Raw genomic sequence first — 18,152 nt, forward strand, 5'->3', positions numbered from 1 at the left:
GGATCTTCCCAACCCAGGGATCAAACCTACATCTCTTGTGTCTCCTGCACTGGCAGGAGAAATCTTTACTACTGCTCCACCTGGCCTATTACCCAGCATATAATTCTTGCTCATGAAATTAAACTTATTAACATTATTTAGAAAATTGAAATATAAATTCTAAATCAATTAATTAATAAACACAATTAAAAATTTTTTTTTTAATTTTTTGGCCACACCGTGTGGCATGTGGGATCTGAGATCTCTACCCAGGGGTTGAACCTGTGCCCCCTGCATGGGAAGGGCAGAGTCTTAACCACCGGACCACAAAGGAAATCCCTAAACACAATTTTCTTAGCTTACAAGTCTTCTTTCAGTTTCAAAATCACTCAAAAGGATTCTTTGGGATCTTGAAAGAATTGCAAAATAAGAGAAATATTCTGAATTAATTTTGCTACACATTATTGTATAAATCTAAGTAGTTCTTATATAGTTAAACAGTCTTAGAGAATAGTAAAGCCTCTGACCCAGAAACTCACAATTTCATGCTTAATTCATGTGTTTGTAGTAAATACATGGAGGGAAAGTGGGAAAAGTAACAGACTTGCATTCTACTTCTCCCACACATACAGGGATAAGCCTGACACATTTAAATGGGCAAAATACTAATGTAGCTGCATGCACAGTAGGCTTCACAGAGTGTGAACAATGCAGTAGAGAGAATGACAATACCTGTAGAGATACCACACTGACATTATCAAAATGGATGTGTCCATTAGGCTCTGTGACAGCTGGATTTGCATAACATGTCACACCATTGATGGCAGGTAATGTTTTAGGTTGGTGAGTTTTTTCTTGAGGAGGGCCAAAGTCATTATTTCCAAAGTGGGTATGATCATTCTACGTGGAAAAACAAGAGAGGAAAATGTTATAAGAAGAAACAAAGATTGCTCATGCAGGTAAGAGAATTTAATGGTTTTTATCTATAAGAGAAAAATGTAGTATAATCTTTTTAGATGAAAAAAAATTCTCTCACTTTAAGTGTATCCTCATTTATTAGATTCTGTTGTGGTTTTTTTTTTTTTCATGTTTTAGAGTACATATACCTTCTCATGTTAATGAATATGAGAGGAAACAAATCATGTGCATCTGTTATTGGACATTAAATTCTTAGTATTTACTCCAAATTCTACAATAAGAATCAAGTGTTCCTCTTATACTTCTCAATATATTGATTCTTTTCTTTCTACTAATATTCACAAGTCTAATAACTGAACTGTTCACATAATTGTAAGAATAAAATTCCTCCCTTTACATGCCTATATAAAGTAACTTTAGTGGGTAAAACATCAAACATTTTAAACAAAGTTCATTTACCTGACCATACGTCTTCAGTAACATCTTCAGTGTTCTTTCAAAAAAGAAAAGTATGTAAAATCCGCCAAACACAGCAACTGCCTTCTCAATATAGTTGTCAACTTTAGGGTTGAATCCAAATGCCTAAGGGAGAAAAAAAGGCTTACAGTTAAGATCAAATAATTTAATTTAATTCAGTATATAATTTTCACCACAGTTCTAAGTCCATCCTTCACATCCAAGTAATACTGGAAAATTTACTTGCCAAAAACCTGAAATTTGAATAATCAATCTATAAGAGATGGCATGGAAGTCTTATAACCAGAGGAAGCTCTATTAAATAAAGCCCCCAGAGTACCTTATAGTTTCCTAGCTATAACATCTTCAGCAATATTTCCTAAAAAAGTAAACTTTTAATAGTAAAAAAGCAGTACTGATTCCTATATTTATAAGATAACATCAGATATAGGTCATAAAGACAAATGAGATATTGATTACCCACTTTTCCTAAAAGTAATCCAGAGTCAAATTTTTAAAGCAAATATGGCAGCTCACTTGGATTACTGTTTTCACAAGAGATCCTCTTGAATGTAGAGGATCCTAGTAAGTCCTACAGAGATAAATTAAGAATGGAGCTCCAGAATAAAGAAGAAAAAATTTAGGATATCAGGCACACAGACACACATACACACACATGATGATAATGAAATTATGCATCATTTAAAGAACATAGAGCAAGAGCTAGAGTTTGAAATTATAGAGTCAAGAAGTTCTAAGCGGATAAGAATTACAAACTTAGAATAGAAGACACCTGGGTTCTTGTTCTACGTTTGTCTCTGCAGGGGAGACCTCATACCACACCTTCATTTCAGTGGCTTCTCTGGACCTATTTATACAGTGCAAAAATGACATAAAATACCTGCTCCATATACCTAACACAGAGGGTATGAAACTAAAATAACAAAGGGGAAGTAATTTTGCCACAAAAGGAATAATTATGTAAATTGGGGTTATTATTAAAAAGATATATTCTTTAGTGTTTACATAATTCTCTGAGCACATCCATCCATAATTCCCTAATTATCACAGAAAGGCAAAAAATATCTTTAAGTGCTACTGAAGAAGTGTCTTATTTTCCTAGTAGACATTTTTATGTTCAATAAAATAGAAAACTTCAAAATCATAAAGGTACAATCCTAAGTTCACATACAATATCAGTTTAATTTAATTTGACCCACAAATCAGATGAGTTAATATATATGTTATGTTAAATATGGTCCATGTATAATATTACATGTAATGTTTTTATTCAGAAAGCCTGTACTATAATCCTGGCTTTGTTACTGATTATAAGTGATTTAATCTCCTTGGATTTTAATTTTTGCAATTTTGGATTTTAATTTTTGCCGTTGAGGGTTTGAAGTACATGTTCTCCTAGGTCCCTTCTAGATATAATAATAATAATATGACTTTCAGAAGTTACATCCTCACTTTCATATAGTTATCATTTTCTAAAACTTATGAGCTGAAGGTGGTACTACTTTCTCTCTGTTTGGAGCTCCACCTTTGTGTGTACATGGGCTGGAGTGATATCATCCACGTGGGTATGGATTTCTCTAGTTCCTCTTTATGGCTCCTTCCTATTAATGTCTTTTTCTCCTTCCCATCTCTTTTCCTCTATTCATTCTCCTCCCTCTGCCTCTCTTCCCTATATGACCACATTATAGATTTGAAGTAAAACGTATATATCATGTGCTGATCAACTCTGGTCAACAGCATCTGTAACACATTTCATTAAAGGAAAAAATAAGCGCTATTTATTTATCAGCCCTCAATTGATTTTTTTTCCCCACAGTCAAAGGGAAAAAAAAAAAAAGAAAAGATTTGTCAACCTTTTTCTAATATGTCCTCTGATCTTCTACGGCTGTCGTAAATATACGAAGGAATTTTGTTTCATATGTTTAGTAAATTAGACACTGTGTGCTCTTCAGAAATAAATTAACAATAAGTACAGAAAATCAAATTTGCTGACTGTGTGACAGAATAGAGTTGTTAAGGCCCTCCAAGGTGTCCCAGGGCTGTCTGAGCACGTCCTGGTGGTAGCCACCCAGAAGATCAATTTTCTCCCTGACACTGACTTCCCCAGAGCTTGGGACAAGCTTTTTCGTTTGCTGTGATTCAGCTTTTTCTTATCCAAAACACTATAAACCAGACCATAAACTGCTGCAAGAATTATGGAGGCTTAAAATGTACAAAGTGCTGAAACATTTAAAAGCAACAATTTTTCACAGAAACAAACAGCCCAACCTCCTTACCTCTGGTATAAGTTGGAAAATTGCATTTGAAAATAGAGTCCCGATGGCCAGCCCCACAAAATAGGTCAGAATCTTAGGGAAATAAGATTTCTTTATCAACGGAGTCAAAACCAATCCAAGGAGAGATGCCAGATTAATAATTGTCACTGACAGGAATCCATATCCCCAAACTGTGGGTGAGAGGGAAAAGAGTGGAAATTAATTAGAGCAAAGGAGCAAATGACATCTTACTGTACATTAAGCCTGAAACATGTTTCTTCTGTAAAGGCTTGAAATAGGTATCTTCTCTAAAACAACAAAATCTTTTCAAGGAAAATTATATAGAAAACTGAGAATATAAATACTAACAGTAACACAGGCAACGCTTTCCCCCATCCTAAGTCATCATGATGGGATTAGACTTTCATAGCTTACATGGAATTTGGGGAATACCTAGCACAGTGATCATCCAAGACCCACAGGCTCCAGACTACCTGGTTTCATCTGTGGTTCAAAGCCCAGTTTAAAACTCAGCCTTTCAGAGAAACAGTGCAGGCAGTGTGTTTCAAGGAGAAGATATGGGAGGATGAGTGCAAGGTAGGGGTGGAGATGGGTGGGGGTGGTTAGCTTCAAGATGACCATAGTTGCTGACAGTGAGCTGGTCATAATCACTCATCTGCAGGCGCCTGTGGACAGCACCACCTCGGGGAAGGTGGCACCTCAGCCCCCCACCCGGGCCTCCAGGGAGCCCCAGTGTAGTGAGCACTCAGGAAGGGAGCATATGGCAGCGGGGGAGAGTAGATACCTTGCACAGCTCACCCTGCTGGGCTCAGACCAAGGTGAAAATATGCTATACACATAGATGGGGGTGCATTCTTCGTATCTCCATCCTCAGGGCAAGGCACCCTAGTGATGCTTAATAAATGTTACTTAGAATAAAATGATTGGATGGCATCCTAAGGTCTTTAGCCAATGGTATGTATGACCTTTGGGCCTCAATATCTCCTCGGTTATCCTAGAGGAGATGGAAGACAAGATGGGACTGTGAGGAACAGCCTGTGTGAACCGTGCAGATGCCAGGGTAGTACAAGCTGAGGTACAAACTAGCCCCTGGAACTGTGTGACCCTGGCTTTGCCCATGGCCCCACTCACGGCGTGCAAAGGACAGTGTGAAAGATTAGAAAGCTGCCTCTGATTTGTCACTTCTTTAAAATGCCCAGAAAACATTTTTAAATGTTGGGGTGCTTTCTTTGTTGACACTATCGTTGGGGTACATGTTGGCGAGTGCTTGTCATGTGCCACGTACCATGCTAACTGACTAACTTGTATTAAATCATTTTATCCTCGCAAATCCCTATGCGGTTAGTACTACTATCACCTCCTTCATGCAGTTGAAAAAACCAAGGCACATGGAGTTCATTTGAATTTATTTAAGTTGCCTGAGTCATGTGAATAGAAGGAGAGATTTCAAACCCAGTCCAGTCCCAGGACCCACATTCCTTAGCAATATGCTTTATTAGTCCTTAGAGGTGATCTAATTTTTAAAAAGCCCAAGAGGCTCAACAAAACAGTGAACATTTTATATTGTGCTTCCTGAATACAGGATTGCTCACCATTATTCTAATGACTCTAACTACAAATAAACAGTCGTAGCAAATGGAGCCTAGAACGTAGACCAAACCGTGGTTTCTGCCAACAAGGGGCTTGAACCATTGGCTTGGGGAGGCTGGCAGGAACATATATACACAAAGCAAAACAAGGTAGCTTGTGCTGAGCACCATATGAAAAGGACAGATAATAAATGTTACAATGTTACCACAGGATCATCACAGCACCCACCATGCCTTTATCTTCTGCAGATACTTGCCTATCAGTCCTAGACTCCTGACCATACCTACAGAGTTATCTCACCAGACTCCCAAGATCCACCTTGTTCCCATTTGTTACCTTATCGCCTAAAGCAATACTACCCACGCCCCTCAGCACTTCCACTTACAGAAAGTTCTCAACCCCACCTCTTCCTCCAGAGTATAATCTGTGTGTGTAGCCCTTAACACAAACATCCTTCTATCCCATCACTCGCCTACATGTGTTCACTTTCAATAAATATTTATAATCTAATCAGGTAGACAAGATATAATACACATTGAAACTAAAATCAAAAATCAAAATGCAAAGAACTTTTTGAGTATCAAATAGAGGCAAAGCCACTACACATATATAAAAAACTCATCAGCTTCCCCCTGAGATATCCTATTCCACTACCCTTGTCCACTGTTTCTATAAACAGCAGAAGCATCAGGATCAATTTCAATTTCTCACTCCCCACAGTCAATTCCAAACACAATTAGCAACCAAACTCGATCAATTCTGCTTGAGATATTTCACTCATTTCTCCATCCCATCGCCTGTGCCTTGAGTTCAGGCTCTCGTCATCTCCCAGTCTTCACTGGCTGCATTATGACGGCCTTCTCTCTGGTCTTCCTCTCCAACTTGACATAGCCACCGAACTCATTATCTGAAAACACGATTCTCATCACCTTGTGTTCCTATTTGCAACTGCCCTTCATATAAACTGCCACATAACCTCGCCAGTATTGTTTATTTACCCCCTTATCAACATGGCTTTCACGCAGATACAATGTTTTCCACATACAGAATATCTTTGCACTGTGGTTCTTTACTTAGAAACACTTTTCTGTCTTCATTGCCTGAGAAACTCACATGCGGCTCTCCAAACCAATGACAAGACCTCCTCCATAAAGCCTTTCTGGCTCCTCTGGGCAGCAGTCTCTTGCTCATCAAGTTTCCCATAGTTCTTTGAAGATATCTGGGTCATTTGCCATTTCTTGTGTGCCACTATCATTTTATCACTTACGTATTTGTCTGCTTCCCAGGTGGCGCTAGTGGTAAAGAATCCACCTGCCAATGCAGGAGACCTAAGAGACACAGGATCAATCCCTGGGTCAGAAAGATCCCCTGGAGGAGGGCATGGCAACCCACTCCAGTATCCTTGCCTGGAGAATCCCATGGACAGAGGAGCCTACAGTCCATGGGGTCGCAAAGAATCGGACATGACTGAAGCGATTTAGCATGCGTGTATGTATATTTGTCTACCAATTATAAGATTTTCAAGGACAGGGCCTATGTTTTATTCATCCTCAGAGCCTAGAATGTTGCGCAGCAAATAGCACACATACCTTGATAAATTAATGAATGCCATATTTTCAAGGCACAGCCTAGAACTCTGTCAAAAAATACAAGTTCATTTGCTGATCCAATGTTTCTAACCTTCCTTACTATCACTGTGCAAATTTATGGGACCACCTGGGGAACGGTGGGAGTGTGAACCATCACACTCCAGGCACACAGTATAGCTTTCCCTTCATGTATTGTTAGAACATTATTCAGGGGGGAAAAAGATCCATTCATCCACTCAACTTGAGCACCAAAGAATGAATTAATATAAAAATATTCCTTGAACCTTTCCATCTACACATGGGACTCCCTTTAATGATCTGTTTCAGAGAAAATTCTTTCTCTCTGCTTCTCAGTAAACTCTGAAGAATTATTAATACATTTTCAAGGAATATTAGTAACAACAGCTAACATTTACTGAATGCCCACAATGTGTTAAGACTGTTCTAAGAACTTCACCTTTTCAAACTCATTTAATTCTTTTATTTCACAGAGTTTTTAAAAGGATAAAATTAAACCAGTTAACCCAGTTCCTAATGTCTTAAATAAATGTAATTGTTTTTTAAAAATTTAGTAAGTAGACATGATATATATTTTAGTTCATCTGGCTCACTGTTATACAACAAAACAGGAGTCAGAAGCCCTGGGCTCTCATCCCACCTTAGGTATTATACCTGAAGGAAGCCATTTAACCCCACTGGAGCACAGACTTATGTCATCAGTTGTATTACAGAGTTGGACAATGTGATTTTCAGGGATACTACTAAAGGTACGATACTATTATTCTTATCTGTTATTTGAATTGAATGGCATTCTGTAACTAAAAAAAAAAAAAATGAGGCAACTTTGGACCATCAGCTTACTGCTAAAATGTAATTAATCTCCTAGAGAATTTAATTTACCATCAGTTTATTGCACTCATCAATATGAGTTTATAAAGCACATGAAAGGCAATTTCAAAATCACAAATCATGTGAGGTCTCAGGTTACATGAAACTCTTTTATCTGCTCACTGAAATATCAGAATAAATGTCCTCATAAAATCCTGGTATCATGACTCTTTCAGTTCAGTTCAGTTCAATTACTCAGTCGTGTCCGACTCTTTGAGAACCCATGGACTGCAGCACACCAGGCTTCCCTGTCTGTCACCAACTCCCGGAGCTTACTCAAACTCATGTCCACAGAGTCAGTGATGCCATCCAACCATCTCATCCTCTGTTGTCCCCTTCTCCTCCCACCTTCAATCTTTCCCAGCATGAGGGTCTTCACAAATGAGTCATGGCTCTTTGGCTTGCTTTTATTTTGGTTTTTCATTCCCTTGAATGAGCTCAAAAATTGTCTCTGTATTAAGTAAACTGTTATATAAAGAATCCAGGGCATTTCATTATTTAAAAAATCATTTCTTTGTTAGAAAAGAATAGTTTTACATGGAGGCCAAGGAATGGAATCAACCTCTGAGCACGTGTGTAAGAAGAGCAAAGGCACATTCCTCCTACTTTCTGCCAGGCACTGTTCTAGGTACCTGCATGTGTTAACTCATTTAATATTTCCAACAATTCTATAAGGAAAGTACTATTACCATCTCCATTTTACAGATGAAGCACAGAGACAGGCTGTGTAATCTTGAGCAAATGATTTTGAACTGTCTGTGTCTCAGTTTCCTAGGCTGTAGAATGGGAATAGCTGTTCCTACATCATTTAGTTGTCCAAAGATGAATTGAGTTAACATATAAAAGAATTTGGAAAAGTAGCTGTTACAGTAAGCACTACATAAAAGTCGGCTATGATCATTATTTTTGCCTTCATTGTTATCCTTGTTACTCATATATACACAAAGGAATCCAAAAGTTAGTAAAAATAGGCACTTCCTTTGTTGGGGCCTTCCCTTTTCTTCTCCATTTTTACTCTATGTTCTCTATCTCTTTATGTTCTCTATCTATATCCACATTAGATGTGCTCACTCAGATCAGTGGCTCCAAAGACCACTAGGATGACAAATCTCCAGCCTCAACCTAGTCTCTGGATGTGTGTAACCACTGTCTACTGGACATCACCCCTTGTGGGTCTATGTCAACAGCTCACACTAATCACATCAAAAATACACTTTTGGTCCTCACCACTCACTTCCTCCACAACAAAGTGCTCCTCCTCAGTCTTATCCACTCCAGGATACAGTTTCTCTGGCTCAAATTTCATTCATCTTTCCCTGTCACACATCCAGTGCAGAGAGCAAACCACATTAGCACCATCTCCAAAGTCCACCCTGAGAGCCCACATGCTTTGATGATCAGTCATCTGACTCTTTGTGACCTCATGAACTGGGATGTTTTCCCGGTGAGAATGCTAGAGTGGGCTGCCATTTCCTCCTCCAGGGGAGCTTGATGACCTAAGGATCAAACCCACGTCTCCTGCATCCCTGCATTGCAGGTCAATTCTTTACTGCTGAGCCACTGAGCCATCAGGGAAGCCTCACTGAAATCCATCCTGAATCTGACCACATCTTCTCACTTCTCCTCTCCTACCTTAAACCAAGTCCTCAACAGGCTAAGCTCCCCACCCCTGATCCATTTCCTTGCTTCTACTCTTGCCCCATAACAATTTATTCTTCAAACTGCAAGTTGAATAATCTTTTACAAATCCAAATAAAATCATATCACCCTCTTGTTTAGAACCCTACAGTGTCTTCATACCACATTCAGAACAAAATTCAACCGGTTTACCACACCCTACAAGCCCTCCCTATCTGGCACCTGGCTACCATCTCCTTCTACTCTGCTTCCCGCTCACTGTGCTCCAGACATGCATGCTTTCTCACTGATGTATAAGCACATGCCAAGATCATCCCCAAGCTTATGCTGGTATTCCCTGGGCCAAGAATTCTGTCCCCCAGAGAAGATCTAGCCATGGCCCTCTCCCTCCCCTCAGTTATCCTTAATAAACAGGAAATAAAGGAACAAAACAAAAGAGAATTAAAATACTCATGTGGGGCAGGTAACAATCCAAGAATACCATGAAACTGTAGAGTTAGCAAACAGCCCCTCAACAGTTGGTTTATCTCACTGATGAAAGAATTTTTCCACACATTTAATTAAGTATGTGAACTATATAGTAAGAATACACTCACTTATATTTTAAAATTTCTTTACAATTGTTTTTTAATGCAATAATCTATGGTAACACTACTATAGGCACTTAAAATAGTCAGTGGCATTTTCTTTCATTTTTGAAAATCAAAGCAGTAATAACTCAGTACCTTAAGATTTAATCCAGAATCATACTAGATTAATCTAGAATCCCTTTACTGACAGTGACAGATAAATTGACAGGTTTTAAAATAATATGATAAGCACAAGGTAATGGAAAAGGATCAATTATGACCCGAACGGTGAATGCAAATAGTGTAATGTGCCATTCAATGTACACAGAATAAAACATATATTGTTTAAAGCTAGACCAAATTTTACAAAATTTTCAATTGGTGCCAAGTAAAATTTTGACTCCATAAATAGAAGCGCATAACTTTTGAGGCATAAATGAGTTCTAGTTATGCTTACTCTGAAAGATTTCCAGAATATAAGTTGTTTTTTGTTTTTTATTTTACCAAGGGATTCTGTGCAGATTGATTCAGAGCAAATAAAGCAGCAGAAGTTCTTGATTTCATTTCAGACTAGCCCACAGATTTTCCAACGAATGAGAAAAAAACTTCCAACATACCCTCTGAAAGACCTGGTTTTGTTTTGTGTTTGAGTCTATCCTTGCAAGGGTGAAAGTTCAGTTGCTGTAAGACTGCTGGACAGATGACAGAGAAGTTTGAGCTGGTGATCTGTGTAACATTTGAAAAGCCATGAAGGGAAAAGATCTCTTCAGCTGATAAACACTGAAATAGAAGAAACAAAGTAAACATATATATGTCAACATAGTAAAAGTTTACAAGCAAAGATACCATAAATAGATACAAAGTATTTTCTCTAGACACTCAGCATTACTTTTTTTTTTCTTTTTTTATAGTTTTTATTGGAGTATAGTTGCTTTACAATGTGTTGGTTTCTACTGTACAGCAAAGTGAACCAGCTATGTGTATACATATATATTCTTCTTTTTTAGATTTCCTTTCCATTTAGGTCATCACAGAGGATACAAGCCTAATTCTGAGAACAGTTTCATTAAAGTGTTAACCATGATCTCTTGGTGGTAGACTGTAATTTTTAAAATTTTGCTATGTGAATTATCTATAGCTTGTGTATAGATGAATTCTATACCAATAGATTATTTTTTATAGCCAATATTTTATTTTTATTATTTTTTTCAAATAAATGTATTTATTTTAGTTGGGGGCTAATTACTTTACAATATTGTAGTAGTTTTTTCCATACATTGACATGAATCAGCCATGGGTTTACATGCATTACTTTTTATACACAAGCCTACTATAAAAATGTACAGACGTCTATAATTGGGAAGCAAATCACACCTCTTTAATGCTAGAAACTAGAAAAATGGCCAAAAAAAATGTTCTTGATCAACAGTCTATCTATAGCAGCCAAAATATAAGAAGTTTGTGGATTTCCAGGATTTTAAAAATATTTACAGTGAACCAATTCACACAGAGCTCTAAAACAAACTCAATATCCTCAGTCTTCCATCTCTGTTTTTCTTTAGTTCAAATAGGTATTTCATGGAGGCTACTGAAGTGGCTCTGTATAGCATTTCTTATAGACAAACAGCTGGTTCCCTTACAATTTCATGATTAAGAAATGCATCCATCCTAGACTAAAATAATAAGAATCTTAATATGTAAAAGTTGTTTTAAAACATGTCTTTAGAACAAATCATTGTTTGCTAAAATATCTATTATTCGCAGTGATGGTGGGTAGCTCTTCTATATCATAGAAAGTTTTGAAATGGTGCGAGGCTGTTTAGAAATTCATTTAACTATTAATAAGGAATAGAACCTGCATTAGAAAAAATTCTCTTCAGAAACAACTTTTTCAAAGTATCAGTTTACTCAGGTATATTTTAACTGTAAACTTTCTTCTATATACTTACATTATTAAGATGAATATAAAAAAATTAAATGTGTTACTACTGCTAATAAATGTCATAAGAATTACAGAGCATTAAAAATACCCATTCACTCAAATTAAAAAGTTATATCTCTAATAAGTGCCAAGAACATTTCTTCACATACTTCAGCCAATATTTAAGCCCCACTAAGACTTTAGCTTAGTTCTCTGGACTGGATTGTGTCCTCCCCAAATGTATATATTGAAGCCCTTCGTTGTTGTTCAGTCGCTCAGTCGAGTCCGACTCTTTGCAACCCTATGGACTGCAACCCGCCAGGCTCCTCTGTCTATGGAACTTTCCAGGCAAAATTACTGGAGTGGGTTGCCATTTCCCACCCCAGGGGATCTTCCCGACTCAAGGATCAAACCAGTCTCTCAGGGTCTCCTGCATTGCAGGTGAATTCACTACCACTGAGCCACGGGGGAAGCCCTCCTGAAGTCCTAACCCTCTACAAAATGTATGAAGTTGCCAAATGCTAAGACTTCAATTGCCTCAAAGAAAATGCACATTCAGACAACTTTCAATGTTGAAGTATGCACCTAAAGTTGTTCTTTATTTAACCCAAACTCTCCTTTGGGTTCATGACAGTGAGAACTGTGTGCCACCCCTAGAAGAGGTGACAATACACTCAATGCTCTGTTAACAGTCTTTCCTAAGGTCAAGAATAGGGAATAATGAACTAATGGAGGGAGAAAAATAGCTTGATGGCCAACTGGGGGAGAGAAAGTGGGTATAGTTTATTCATTACCATGAAGACACCTAGCAGTATCATTGCAAGGCTCAAACATTACAGAGTCCAGGGAATTCCCTGGCAGTCCTGTGGTTAGGAATCCACACTTTCAACTGCCTAGGGCCTGGTTTCAATCTCTCTTTAGGGAACTAAGATTTGGCAAGAAACAAGGCGCGGCCAAAAAAAAAAAAAAAATACAGAGTCCATGTGGCTCAACTGCCCCATTGCATGATTCCAGAGATAAATAGGTGTAGAAGTAGAAACACAAAGCTGCACTGTTCCCCTGCAAGGAAATTCCTCCAAAATAGGAGGAAAGAGGAAGCTGTGCATAGATAATGGGCAAAGTCTTCTCAGAATTCACAATCTAAGACTTCCTAAAACTTGATGACTGCTAAACAGTTCCTTTTAAACTCTAATGTGACGCATTCATGGATCAGGAAATACACTTACAACATCAGAGTCAGCATTTTGTAAGTAAGTAGAAAACAATATCATAGAAACTGTAGAGTGTATCACATAAAACAAGAGTAAGTATTGCTTAGCCAAACTTTTGCTTCAGTTACGCTTTATACATACCAGACACATGGATACTGGACCACAATATAAAGTTCATTTCTTACTATAAATGGCAGTCAAGAGTTTTAAAGTCACTATCCTTATGGATGCCAGACTGTCCATTGTACATCATTAAAGACACTCTCCTACATACAGTTTAAAAAAAAAATGCAGTCAAGAATATAAATCAATATTGTAAGATAGCTGAGAGTCTTGATGATCTGTGCTGAAAGAACAAAAAGGTAGTGAGACAACAAAACTCAAGCTTTGCTTTATGATTTTAGAATGAGGACTACTAACAAAACTGAATTAATGGAAGGCCTACTTCATTTAAATTGGCTCTCTATTTCAGAAAACAGTGACTGCCAGAAAAGGGGGGGGGGGGTGAAGTAGGTGTAGGAGAGTAAGAGATACAAATCTCCAGTTATAAAATAAATAAGCCATAGAGTTGTAACATACAGCATAAGGAACTTGATCAATAATATTGTCATAATTTTGTGTGGGGATAGATGGTTACTACTTATCACTTCATAATGCCTACAAATTTCTAATCACCAAAACTAACATAATCTAATATAATCTAACACAATCTAATCACCTAAAACTAACATAATATTGTATGTCAACTATATTTTAATTTTTAAAAATAAAAATAAAGGAGTGAAGTTATGAGTGAAAATTAATTGATTAGTTTAATTAAGTATTAGGTTGGTGCAAAAGTAATTTCAGTTTTTGCACTGTTGAAATTTGACATTTGATACTGGAATACATTCTTAAATAAATGTGGTTATGTTATATAACATTTGAATGCACATTTCTCACTTTATGTTTTTTTGCCAATGACTTATGGCTTGCTGTTTATTTTGTATTTATTTTAGACTATGGAAATGAAGACAAAAAACAAATTCAAGTCATTTTCTTATTCGAGTTCAAAAATGGGTAATAAAGCAGCAGAGACAACTTGCAACATTACCAAAGCATTTGGCCCAAGAACTGCTAATGAACAGACAGTGCAGTGGTGGTTCAACAAGTTTTGCAAACGAGCTGAGAGCCCGGAAGATGAGGAGCACAGCGGCCGGCCATCAGAAGTTGACAACCACCAATTGAAAGCAATCATCAAAGCTGATCCTCTCACAACTATACAAGAAGCTGCCAAAGAACTCAATGTTGACCATGCTATAGTCGTTTGACATTTGAAGTAAACTAGAAAGGTGAAAAAGCTCAATAAGTGGATGCCTCACAAGCTGTCTGAAAATCAAAAAAATTGTCATTTTGAAGTGTCATCTTCTCATATTCTATGCAACAACAGCGAACCAATTCTCGATCAGATTGTGACATGCAATGAAAAGTGGATTGTATGTTATATCCAGTGACAACCAGCTCAGTGGTTGGACCAAGAAGAAGCTCCAAAGCACTTCCGAAAGCCAAACTTGCACCAAAAGAAGGTTATGGTCACTGTTTGGTGGTCTGCTACCAGTCTGATCCACTAGAGCTTTCTGAATCCTGGTGAAACCATTACATCTGAGAAGCATGCTCAGCAAACCAATGAGATGCACCAAAAACTGCAATGCATGCAGCCAGCATCGATCAACAGAAAGGGCCCAATTCTTCTCCATGACATCTGACCACATATTGTACAACCAACACTTCAAAAGATGAACGAATTAAGCTACGAAGTTTTGCCTCATCTGCCATATTCACCTGACCTCTGGCCAACTGACTACCGCTTCTTCCAGCATCTCTACAACTTTTTGCAGAGAAAATGCTTCCACAAACAGCAGGAGGCAGAAAATGTTTTCCAAGAGTTGGTCGAATCCCAGAGCATGGATTTTTATGCTACAGGAATAAACAAACTTATTTCTCGTTGGCAAAAATGTGTTGATTGAATGATTCCTATTTTGATTAATAAAGATGTGTTTGAGCCTAGTTATAGTGATTTAAAATTCACAGTCCAAAACCACAATTACATTTGCACCAACCTAATAGCTACCAGCAATTGGAACGCGAACAGCTTTATACGGCACCTTATTTGGTTTTAAACAATACTGATTTTTATTGTGCTTTGAAATAACAAAGTTGAACCTGACACAAAGAAAGCAGTTGTCTAAGAAAGGGCAGTGCTTTCCAGAGCAGAGACAAACAGGATGAGCGCCCAGGGCCTGGACAGAACAGAGTGACAACAGAACCGGCAGAACCATTGAGGAAGTTCAAACATCCTCTCAAGTACACCCCTTCTCCTCCAAAATAAACAATGAATGAACTATAAAACTGGTGTGACCAACAGGGGCTCCTCAGAAAACAGCTCAGGGTGATTAACCTGAAGAGTATCTGCTTCAGTGTGCTTTCACGGGCTCCTTCACATTTCCGTACTGGCTGTTCTTCCCACCTACTGGCTCTTACAACACTGCTATTCTCGAGACTGCCACTCTGAGGTCTGCTGTGGCCCTTTGAGCTTTGTGCAAAAAAGCTGCAGATGGCAACCAGCAGCTGCGCTAAGGCACAGTGGGCTGACTTTTTCCTAAAGATATTTTCTACATGTTGAGTTAAACTCCTACCTGCTAGTCTCTTACCACATTACTGCTGCTGCTAAGTCACCTCAGTCGTGTCTGACTCTGTGCGACCCCACAGATGGCAGCCCAGCAGGCTCCGCCATCCCTGGGATTCTCCAGGCAAGAACACTGGAGTGGGTTGCCATTTCCTTCTCCAATGCATGAAAGTGAAAAGTGAAAGTGAAGTCGCTCAGTCGATCTCAAATGGGCCTTATACACACAAAGTACCAAATAAGTGGTAGAGGTAAGGGGACTTAGATGCATCTCCTTAATGAGACCCCAAATTATATTCAAAATCATTTTAGGAAATAGTTCCATTCATTTCTTCTTCTGCTTCCTCCACTCCACCTTCCACCAGTGCTGACTAGTCAGAAGTCGTTTTGTTTCTCTTCCAGACATATCTTTGTAGGGATTCTGGGGACCGGTCCAAAGAGAGGACAAGGGAAGGTGGAATGATTAGGGCAAGTTCCTCCCTCAACATTTCATACAGTGGAAATCTGCTGATACTAAGTGCCAAGGAGTTAGGCAAGACTTGAGATTACACAGCTCAGATAAATATACAGACTCCTCCTTGACTAAACTTTAGTCAGGTTCTTCTAAGTCCTCTAGAATTCCCTGTAGCTCAAACAGTACAGAATCTGCCTGCGAGGCAGAAGACCAGGGTTGGGAAGTTCCTCTGGAGAAGGGAATGGCAATCCACTCCAGTATTCTTGCCTAGAGAATTCCATGGACAGAGAAGCCTAGCGGGCTACAGTCCGCGGGTCGCAAAGAGTCAGACATGACTGAGCGAGTAACACAGTCCACACAGTCTAAGTCCTCTAGGCTTCAGCTTTGCATCCATCCTTGTACGGCTGGGGCTGCCCAGTTTTAGCAAGAATGCTGCTAAATATGTTTACAGAGAATCTCCTGTCCTTAATATGTGACATTATCCGAATGTCCTCAATATCTGGCGAAATTCCGCATTCCTCACCCTGATATCTGATTAACCTGGCTTCAGCAGAAATCCTGTTTGGTCTGTTTAGTCAAAATCCCTCTCTACCTCTGATGTTTCCTCTCAGTGGTTTCCCATCCACTGATCCCCAAGCTGCTCCTTGGCTATAAATCCCCATTTGTCTATGATGTATTCAGAACTGAGAAGAATACTGTTCTATACTGAGGTACTTTTCCCTGTTGCAATAGTTCTTGAATAAAATCTGTTTTTATTACCTTACTATCAGACTTTTTTTTAACAATACCAAATTATGTATAATAATTGTACTACACATCACAGAAACTCTTTCCTTCACTCAACAAGCACTTATTGCTCCATAAATTCTGGGTATTACATTGATGGGAGAAGCTGAAGGTGGGGGGATGCTGGAGGGTGACGAGAAAGAAATAGTACAAAGAAAAATAAGTCAAAAAAATAAAAAAAAAAAAAGAAAAATAAGTCATCATACTTTCCATCAGGAAACTTAAATAATTTCAGCAGCAATAAATCAGATACACTAGTATCTCTAAAACCAGAGAGAAAATTATAAAGTAATGATAAAGAACTATGAGAGTTCATACAAAGCAGAAATAATATGCAGAGGAAATAGTCAAAAACAACTCTGAGGTCAGAACTCCAGGAGAGTAGAAATAGAATGTTGCTACTTGTGGGATTAGAGAACCTAGGAAAAGAAAGGTATCAGAAGGGTGGTGGCAAGTTTCATTTTAGACATTAAAGTTGCAATGCCTGCTTGTGGGACGCCAGATGCAAATGATGAATGAGCTTTCTCTGGGAAAGGTAGAGGCCAGAGAGAGATCAAGATGTGACTGTCTTCTGTAAAAAGGTAACAGCTAAGTGGGATTAGAGGAGATCATCACAGAGAGAGTATAGAAAAGAGAGAAACGCTTTGAGAACACACATATGATTTGTGCAAAAGCAGGAAAGGCAGTCAGTGAATAAGACAGAGCAGTTCAGTTCAGTTCAGTCGCTCAGTCATGTCCAGCTCTTTGCGACCCCATGGACTGCAGCACACCAGGCCTCCCTGTCCATCGCCAGCTCCCGAAGTTTACTCAAACTCATGTCCATTGATTGGGTGATGCCATCCAACCATCTCATCCTCTGTCATTCCCTTCTCCTCCTGCCTTCAATCTTTCCCAGCATCAGGGTCTTTTCCAATGAGTCAGTTCTTTGCATCAAGTGGCCAAAGTATTGGAGCTTCAGCTTCAACATCAGTCCTTCCAATGAACACCCAGGACTGATCTCCTTTAGGATGGACTGGTTGGATCTCCTTGCAGTCCAAGGGACTCTCAAGAGTCTTCTCCAACATCACAGTTCAAAAGCATCAATTCTTTGGCGCTCAGCTTTCTTCTTTATAGTCCAATTCTCACACCCATATATGACTACTGGAAAAACCATAGCTTTGCCTAGCTGGACCTTTGTTGGCAAAGTAATGTCTC

At 38.6% G+C, this 18,152-nt stretch overlaps 1 protein-coding gene across 6 annotated transcripts in view; it reads right to left on the bottom strand.

Moving 5' to 3' along the window:
* Positions 1-18,152, bottom strand: part of SLC39A8 (solute carrier family 39 member 8) — an 83,607-nt gene that overhangs the window by 41,337 nt on the left and 24,118 nt on the right. For 5 of the 6 annotated variants that reach the window (XM_081483043.1, XM_081483035.1, XM_081483054.1 and 2 more), the window contains 4 exons: positions 10,542-10,704; positions 3,651-3,820; positions 1,357-1,479; positions 712-879 (listed from right to left, as the gene is read on the bottom strand). In XM_081483043.1, coding sequence (XP_081339169.1) covers positions 712-879; positions 1,357-1,479; positions 3,651-3,820; positions 10,542-10,704 — 624 coding nt within the window. Of the gene's footprint in view, positions 1-711; positions 880-1,356; positions 1,480-3,650; positions 3,821-8,944; positions 9,093-10,541; positions 10,705-18,152 lie in introns of those variants that run through there. The other variant, XM_081483075.1, reaches the window with a different exon arrangement.

This window comes from Giraffa tippelskirchi, chromosome 1 (genome assembly GCF_054371585.1).
Source record: "Giraffa tippelskirchi isolate mGirTip1 chromosome 1, T2T-mGirTip1v1.2.pri, whole genome shotgun sequence".
Taxonomy (NCBI): Eukaryota; Metazoa; Chordata; class Mammalia; order Artiodactyla; family Giraffidae; genus Giraffa; species Giraffa tippelskirchi.